The sequence below is a fragment of the Cebus imitator genome, unplaced genomic scaffold, assembly GCF_001604975.1.
Source record: "Cebus imitator isolate Cc_AM_T3 unplaced genomic scaffold, Cebus_imitator-1.0 Scaffold625, whole genome shotgun sequence".
Lineage (NCBI taxonomy): Eukaryota > Metazoa > Chordata > Mammalia > Primates > Cebidae > Cebus > Cebus imitator.
The window spans coordinates 781,844-791,070 of NW_016107940.1; the positions used below are offsets into that span (position 1 = coordinate 781,844).

The window sequence follows — 9,227 nt, forward strand, 5'->3', positions numbered from 1 at the left end:
CTCCTGCCCCTCGACCTCTCCAGCTGGGCCGGCCCCACCTGACATACCTGGTCCCCAATTCCACTCCCCTGGAGAAACAGCAGCCGCAAGAGGGTTATAAGACGGACTAGAGCACATGCCTGAGCCTGAAAACACAGGCCCAGGGCCACCAGCTGGGTTGGCTTCCTCCCTGCTGCTGTCATTCACCAGCCAAGGCATAGCCAGAAGCACAGATGCTGTGGCCAGTGCCAGGACCCACCTCAATCCCCACTTCCGCCCCTTGATTTTGGTGCAGCCTCCAGCAAGTCACTAAACATTTGTACCTCAGTTTCCCTGTCAGTTAAACAGGGTGATGGCTAGAATAGTCCCTGCCACATAGCAAGTGTCTGTTAAAATAAAATGGGGCAAGGAGCTTGAGAAATCATCCCTTGAGAGATTATCATTCAATAAAACCAAGGGGGAAATAGAACCATTTTACTGTCATTTCATCTTGGCCTTCTGCCTGGGGAAATAATGGTTAAACCAAAAATGTTATGTGGCTATGGCTTGATCAAGATTTAAGTCACCTGTAAACAGTTCTCAGGCCCGAAAGTCCTCATTGCTGTGCTGGGTCCTGCAAGCTACTGGGATGGACTCATCAGGAGCCTCACTGAGGGCTCCAGACAAGGACAGTGATGCACAGGGACCTCCCAAGCCCGCAGGGGAGGTGGGAAAGGGCATCCCGCTGGGGTGGGAGTAAACAGTTCTTTGTAAAGCTGGCTCTTTGCTAGCTCTTTGCAAAGCCAGCTCTGACCCATTGTGCAGGTTTTGGCCGACAGGTTCCCTATGCAAGAATTTCCTGTCACTTTTTCCAGCCACGTAGCCCAATTATTCGATGCAGCACTTGCTTCCTTGTCTTTTTCTTTGGCTCCCTGCTGGATTGTAACCTTCTGGAGGATGGGATCACATCTGTCTCATCCGTTGCTGAGTCCCCAGCACCTGGCCCAGGGCCTGGCACATCTTAGGTGCTCAATAAATGCATGTTGAGTGAATGAATGAATGGATGGATGGAGGAATGCCAGAGAAGGTATTGAGCTGGGCCTGAGACAGCCACACTCTCCAAGCACAAGCAGCTCTGCTCACTGGGACCCACAGCGAAGACAACAGGGACAGAAAGGCAGGGGGTCCCTTTGTGCCAGCCCCTTACAATGAAAGCACAGCACCACCTGAACTCTTGGTTAACCCCAAGACATTCAAACACATAGGTTTATGTCCTCCTGCACAACACCTCTAGCCCCATGTACCATGAGGATCCCATTCTGGGGTCCTCATGGTACATGGGGCTAGAGGTACATGGGGCATGAGGACAGCCTTCTAACCAAATGAGCCAGGGCCTAGGGAAGTCCCCCAGAACCCTGCTGGGTGGGCTGCAGGGTAGATCACCATCACCGCCATCTACAGTGGCTCCTCACATGCCAACCCTTCCTGAACCTCACCTCCTCTAAGCCTCATGACATCCTGTGCCAAGAGACTGTAGTTCCCAAGGATAGAGATGGCATCAGAGGCTCCACCCCCAAAGACTTGAGTAATTGACAGCCAGGTCTGCCTGATTGTAAGCCTGGGTTCACCACTTCTACTCCCACCTCCCCACAATCAGCATAGAAACTTATTGCAAGGGGTGAGAAATAGCTCCTGCAGAGGGTCCCTGGCTTCTGGGGAGACGCCCACCTGGTACCAGATGGGTCCAGGACAGATGCTGCCCCTGAGAGCTGAGTCCCATCACAGGACACTCCAGCTTCCAACTCCACCTTTCTCTTCCTGTTCAGCCCCCTCCCTATCAGGGCCTCAGTGACCAAGGCAAGGCAGGTTCCAGCTACATTCCTCTCTTGCCTTCTCTGCCCTGGAGGCCCACAGCCTGACGTCAACCTCTCTTGCTGTCTGGCCTGAGCCCCCCCTTGTTCCCCATGCCACCCTGCAGCGTCTGCCCTCCAGGTCCCAATCCTGCAGCGTGCCCTCAGCCCAGTACATGTACCCCTTGGGCCCCCAGGCATATGCACATGTGATGCCTGCTCAATCCCCCCCACCGCAAATGAAGATCTTTTCCCTCCCTGAACCCCTTTTTTCCTCTTTCCATCCCCTTTTCAAGGCATCTGTCACTTTCTACCTTGATCTACTGCTCTTTCCTAGCCTGCATTTCTAGGGCTGCCCACAGGGTACAGAGGCATCACTGGCAGGTGACAGGATTTTAAGTGAGCCAAGAACAGGGCAGCAATGATATCAAACTTCTTTGAGGAAAGTCCTCCTCTTTGTGTTACTCTCCTTAGCTTGGAAATCTCCCTGCAGAACTGAGAGGGAACAGTCATCAGGCCTAAGAAACCTGGGAGCAGTCTTATTTCTCAAATTGAAGTGACAGGGGACAGACGCAGCCAGGTGTGGGATGCTGAGCGCCCAGAGGGGCTGGACATGGAGGTGCCTCCAAGTTCCCAAGAGGCTGCAGAGGGTAGGGGTTGAGAGGCCAGGAGAGCAGAAGGCAGGAGGGCCTGAAAATGTGGGCTTCATGGAAAGTCTGAGTGAGACACAGGAGCCTGGAGTTCTGTTTAAAGAAAGGGAGCACTTTGCAACCTCTGCAAAGATGGTCCTGAGCCAAGCATCCTTCCCACAGGCAGGAGAGCCCAGGTGGCTTGGAGGAAGGCCTGACCCCGGGGCAGAGGCTGCCCTGGCCCAACCACCCAGCTTGGTCATGTGCCCTGTGGTTACCCACCCAGAGCTTCCAGACAGCCTTTCAGGACCCTATTCTCAAATTCATAGAGAAAACAAACCGGCAAAGGTCACAGAAGGAGAGGGACAGAGAAAAACTCAAAGGGATTCCAGAAGGGACCCTACACGAGCCCTCTGAGAGAAGACTGTAGTCCCTTGGCCCCAGCTCACTTCCAGGATCTGGGGTTTCCAGTACTTTCTCTGCACAAGGCCCCAGAGATCACACAGGAAGTCAGGAGCAAAGACACCAAGAAGGTCCACACAGGCAGGGGCCTCTGAAGCTCAGGGTTCAAACCCCAGGTGACGGATAACGACAATGGCCAACTCAGGGAGGTGGCATCCCCTGGACACCCAGGCAGAAGGTCAGCCACACTGGGGCACAGAATTCCTGGAATTTTCTCTACACCCCCTGGGGTGCTGAGGGTAAGGATGGAGGGGAGGGATGATTTACAACGTGGGGGATGAGGAAGACACAACTTTTCAGTGACCAGGCTGGGCTCATGTTCTGATTCCAGTGACACTTTTACGAAAAATCTCTCCAACTGGCCGGGCGCGGTGGCTCATGCCTGTAATCCCAGCACTCTGGGAGGCCCAGGTGGGCAGATTATCTGAGGTCAGGAGTTCAAGACCAGCTTGCCCAACATGGTGAAACCCTGTCTCTACTGAAAAAAATGAGTACAAAATCAGCTAAGCGTAGTGGCACATGCCTGTAATCCCAGCTACTCGGGAGGCTGAAGCAGGAAAATCACTTGAATCCAGGAGGCGGAGGTTGCAGTGAACAGAGATCACGCCACTGCACTCCAGCCTGGGCAACAAGAGCAAAACTGTGTCTCAGAAAAAAAAAAGAGAAAAATCTCTCCAACTTTCCAAGCATCAGCTTCCCAACGAAAGGCTGTGAGTGAGGGGACCGTTCCGGGGAGAGGCCCAGCCAGTGCTCCACATAGGAGAGGTTGGCTCTGGGAAGCTCTATCACCACCCACCCAGGCTGGGACTCTCCCCTTATAGAGTCCGTCTTTCTCCTACCATCTGCTGCTTCTCAGAAGTGAGGGGGCTGACCTTTTTAGTCCATGAGCCTCATAGAGATTAGACATTATCCCAAGTCACAAACTGGATTACTTCCTGTCCCAACGGAAGAGTATGGCCAAGCTGAATGTCTGCCTCAGTGACTGCTCATGAAATTCCCGAGTGTTTGTACATGTGTGCTTGGGCCTGCCTATGTGTATGTGTGCCTGAGTCTGCCTGTGTGTGTTGGGGGAAGAGGGACAGGTCCGTTCTCCTGGGTGAGGCCCACAGCTGTGGGGAGTCCCCTAGGCCTTGGGCAAGGGCTGCTGAGGAGCTGTGGCCTCTGTGACCACCCAGCCCTCATTCTCATACATTGGGAAAGGTCACTTGTTGGTGAAGCGGGGATGACAATTCCTGCCACCTCCTTGCAGAAAGGAGATCAAATTTGGAGGTGCTGTGGACGTATGTGATTCCACACCAGGCTCTTACAGAAAGGCAGAGGAGCCTCGGGCCTGGCAGGGGTCCTGAGCAGACTGAGCACCCAGTTCAGGGTAAGAAGGGGACTTGGCTCCCCTGGACATGGCCCTATCCTGCCCCAGGCCTCTTTGGGACCACAAGGGTTAAAGTTACCTCACCACCAGAATCCATGAGATAATAGACTCTGCTTCCTGTGATAACCTGGACAGGGTGTTTCTATTTTTTAATAGAAAAGTTGCTAGTGTCCCGGTCATTCTTACAGTTTCACCAAAAACAAAGTGGGAAGTGACATGTACTCTAAATTTTATTAAAAGAAAAAATTCTTAAGAAGAGGGGACAGGTACAGTGGCTCCTGCCTGCATCCCAGCACTTTGGGAGGCCAAGGTGGGCGGATGGCTTGAGCCCAGGAGTTGAAGGGTGCAGTGAGCCGTGATCGCACCACTGCATTCCAGCCTGGGTAGCAGAGTGAGACCCTGCCTCTAAAATAAAAATAAAATACCTAAATAGCTTAATCGTTTTACTGTGGAATTCATTTTCAGAATTTTCTCTCAAAATTATAACCTCAACTTAATCTCTCTTTATAAGCTAATTTTGCCAGATACAAAAATAATCTCTCCATTTAAAAGCACTGTTTACAGATGCTATACCATAAAGACATAAAAGTAAGGTTTTTCTGAATTGGGAAACCCCTGAGGAGACAGTGGAGGGCTGCAGCCAGCACTGGGACTGGAGTGACACTGCTGTGAGCCAAGGAACGAGGCAGCACCCAGGAGCTGAGAGAGGCCAGCAATGGATTCACCCCTGGAGCCTCTGGAGGAGGCACAGCCCTGAAGGTACCTTGATTTGGGCTCAGTAAAACCGATTTTGAACTTCTGGTCTCCAGAACTGTGAGAGAATACATTTCTGTTGTTTAAAATCAGCATGTTTGCAGTCATTTGTTACAGTAGCCGGAGGAGACAAACACACCAACCAAGACAAAAGATGGTGATGTCAAGGTAAGGGCACCTTCTGGCAAGAACTAAGAATTCTCCAATTCTTCACCGTGATTGCTTTTCTTCCCCCTCCCTCACAGATGACTAAGTGCAGTGAGTGAAGCACAGGGATGATTTACGAATTCGTGATGGGAAGCACAAATCCTTTCTGCCAAATCCCCATGAATGCAGGGTCCATGCTGCCACACCCTGGCTCACGCTGTCCCTAACCCAGCATGCCTGCCACCCCCCTTCTCTCTGCAGAGCTCATGCTTGTGTCCAGTCTTTGTGGCACCACCCCAGGTCTCTCCTTTACTTCCTAGGAAAGTCAGTTCCTGCCTCTGTTGCGCAGAGTCCCATCAGTGAGTGAAGCAGCTGGGAGGGGCTGGGAGAATAGGGGAGTTTGTGTCCATAACTCAAGGGGTCACCCAGGCCCTATTTGGAAATAAGGACTCAGGGTTGCTCATCTTCAGATTTTATCAAGGGAAGCCAAAACTCCCACCTACTTACATCAAATCTCCCAATTTTGTACTTTGGTAACTAATATAGGAAAAGGTTTAAACCCTGTGCACCAAACAAAAAGATGTCTGTCTTCCTGGATCAGCCAGTCCTCTACCAGGCTGTAGCCCGTGCTCAGTCCTTTCTTGGCAGCAGCACTGCCCTAATGGCAGCATTTCTTGGCAGCATCCCGTCCCTGCTGGTGACCAGTTTCTAGACTGGCCCTGCAGCTCACCTGCCCCTTCTTTGAGGGGAGGACCACGCCCATGAGATCTTCAAGTCCTCTAGGGCCTGGAAAACAGGACATTTCCACTAGTGGCTGAATGAAAAAGGAAGAAAAGCAGAGAGAGAGGGAGGAAATGCTGGCAACTTTCAGATGTCTATAAAACCTAAGTGTCATGGTTTTTGAGAATCATCTGGTGTTTGTAGAGGATCAACTATTGTCCTGGCTTCCCATGGGAGAAGCAGCAGGATAAGGGAGAGCAAGACATAATCTCAGCAGGGTCACTGGCCAAGTGATAAGGAAGGGCCTTTGGTCTCTGTGCCTGTGGGAGCAGCCCAGGAGATCTGAGACATGAGGCCTGCTCAGACACCAAGTGTGCACAGACTTCGCAGGACCTCAGCTTCCCCAGCATAAAGTGAAGAGCTTACTGGGTTCTTTCTAGGAGCATCTTCATGATTCTTGCAGTATCCTTGTACCAACAGCACAATCATTACTCCTTTTTTCTGTAGAAACTGATTAAATTTTCAAAGATGTAAATGAATTCATGATGAAAGAAAACAACCATAAAAGGAAAATCAGTATCGTTTATCATACATTCTCAGACCATCATCCCCCCTAAAACAGATCAATGTATTCAATTCTAGCCAAATGCTGCTGCCTGCTCTGAGCCAGGAACAGCTTCCCCTGTGCAAAGGATACTTGGTAAGTGTCACAGAGATGTTAAGGACACAATACCACCAAGTTGAAACTTTCTCCTGATGTTCTTGAAAAGGAAATAACTTTCCCATGCAGGGATTCCGTGACTTCCTGCGGAGCAGCGCCCTCCCCACTCCCCTACCCTGACCCCAGCCCCAAATCAGCAAATCTGGGAATTCTAAGAAGGAACCTATCCCAGCACACACTCTGATTCTGGCTCCAAGTGGGCACCCCATGGACTGCAGCCACTCCTGGGCCCTGCGTGTCCTTTGGGGACTCAAGCTCCTTCTCACATACAATCACAAGTCAGTACCAGAAGATGTGAGGATACAGGTGGTCACACGCGAAGCTCAACCTTTCCCTAGGAGAAAACATGTGTGTGGCCCTTTAAGAAGCAGAATAAAAACACTTGTGATTTTGTGAGCTAGAGGAGGTAGAGCCCCCCAAAGCTCAGAGAGACTTGGGAAAAAGCCAGATGCCAGTAGGAAGGAGGATGGCAGGCAGGGGTGGCAGTCGGGGCAGAGGGGCATCCGAAAGGTGGGGGAAGGGGAGCCTCTGGTGCTGGGGGGCAGACTCTCCTGTTCAAGGGTCTCCTGCACAAGTCTGGCTCCAAGGTCAACGGTTTTGGCCAAGAGTCTTGAATGCCACACTGAGAGGTTTGGAACCTGCAGGGCTTTGAGATCTGGCAAAACTGCCACCTTTGCCTCATCTCTGTCCCCAGAAAAACCCCAAAGGTGGCCCTATATATGGCGAATGACGTCTGGGAGTACGAGATTTTAGCTGAGGGTTCAGGAATTTCAGTGGATGCCTGTTGGGCGTGGGAGAGGCTGCCTCCCAAAGCAGGCAGTCCGCTCCATCTAGGTTGTTCCCTTCTGCTGAGCTGCTGGCCTCGGAAACAAGGCCTGCACAGACCTTGGCCAGGGCTCACAGCGGGCGCACCCCACCCTGGCCCTCAGCAAAGTCAGAGAGAAGCCTTTCATGGCTTCAAAAGTTCCTCCAGGTCCTCCAGCCACAGGAGGCTGGAATGGGTAACTGAATCCTACTCAAGGGAAAAAAAAAAAAAAAAAAAGAGCACAGTGACCTTTTGTCCCAGCAGAAGTTCCCGGCTCTCTCCCGGCCAACGGAGGCGGCCCAGCCAGGAAAGTAAAGAATTGCAGATGTGCACTCAGGGCTGGGGCCACCCTCCCCACAGCCCCGCAGCCAAGCGGGACAGCGCAGGGCCGCCTCGGGAATCCGACGCCCGGCCCCCCCTCGTAGCTTCGGGCCGAGGCTCCGGCAGTGACTGCCTCTTCCCCGCGCAAAGAGGCGGCAACACGGCACCAACCCTTTTGGGGAGGAGAGGTTCACAACGGGTCGCGAGGAGGACGCGCAGGCACTGCCCCAGAACACTGACGCCGCGAGGGCGACCCGGTGGGCTGCGGGGACGGCAGGGCGGGGTCGCCTGTCGTCTCCTCGGTGGGCGCGGCGGGCTTAGCCGGGATGGGCGCCCCGCACCCGGATGCGCCGGCCTGCCCGTGGCTGTCTTTGTGAGCGACTGGGAGAAGTGGAGGAAAGCGGCTTCGGTGGGCATAATGTAGGGACCCCTCTGTTACGGGGTCCAGGTCGGACCGGACCAAGTTCCTCCCTCCGTGAGGACCAGGCCTGGGTCCCCTTCTCTATGTCCGAGACCGAGAGTCGGGCTGGGCATCCCCCTCCCACACCTCCGAGACAGCCACTCGAGAAACGGGGTGAGGGGCAGGCAGGCCCGGCCGACAACAGCACCTTGGTCGGGGCCCGGGGCGGATCCGCTTCCCCAGCCAGATCCTCGGCGCCAGCTCGGGGGCGGAGGCGCTGAGAGGCTGCGGCGCAGGGACCCGGGGGAGGAGACGGCTCGGGCGGGCGCGGCACTTACCGCACATCGTGGTTGCTGCTCGGGCCCCTTCGTGGTTCGGGGGATTTGCTGGCTCCAACGCTGTGGCCAGTCCGTGGGCTCCCTGTGCTACGCGAGCTCCAGCTCCCGCCGCTCCGCCTCCCCCCTTATAGCGCGGAGCCCCTCCGAGAGGGGCGGGGCAGGGGAGGGGCCTGTTCCTCCTACCTGCTCCCATTGGCCTCCGGTTGTCGTGACAACGGCGGGACCCGCGCCCCGGGAGCCTCGGAGTGGGCCGAGGGGCGGCTCTCAGGCGCCAGTCGGGCCTTTAAGGCTAGGGCGCCCGGCGCCGGATCCCGGAGGTGGGCTTGTGGCCACAAATGGCCGAGTCCAGACCCCGACCCAGCCACGGAGTTGGCGTGGAAGCCGGGCAGAGCCCAGTAGCTCTGTGCCTCCGCTTTCCCGTCTGTGAAACGGGGCTACCCAGGGAAGCTCCTTCCCAGGGGGTGGGGAGCATTCAGACGGTCTGCGTAAGGCGCAGAGCGCGGGGTCTGGCATCACTGGCGCGCTCAGGAAACCCGCGTGAGCCGCTGTTCCTGCCGCGCTCACATCTGTGTGACGGGCTTTTTTTCAGAGCTCCAGAAACCTATAAGCCTGGTTCTCACCCTGCATGGAGAGAACTCCTGGGCTTGGCGAAGAGATGAGAAAACTGAGGGTCCTGGAGACAGAAAAGGACTTTGCCAAAATCGGACAGCCGCGGCGGTGGCAGTATTCAAACCTGAGATTTACCGCAGAGCCC

General features: G+C 54.4%; 1 protein-coding gene across 1 annotated transcript in view; it reads right to left on the minus strand.

Annotated features, from left to right (window-relative positions):
- Positions 1-8,681, minus strand: part of GFPT2 (glutamine-fructose-6-phosphate transaminase 2) — a 47,733-nt gene extending 39,052 nt beyond the window's left edge. Inside the window, exon 1 of the mRNA XM_017517296.1 lies at positions 8,474-8,681. Coding sequence (XP_017372785.1) covers positions 8,474-8,666 — 193 coding nt within the window. The 5' untranslated portion in view covers positions 8,667-8,681. The remainder of the gene's footprint in view (positions 1-8,473) is intronic.
- Positions 8,682-9,227: the final 546 nt, after the last annotated feature.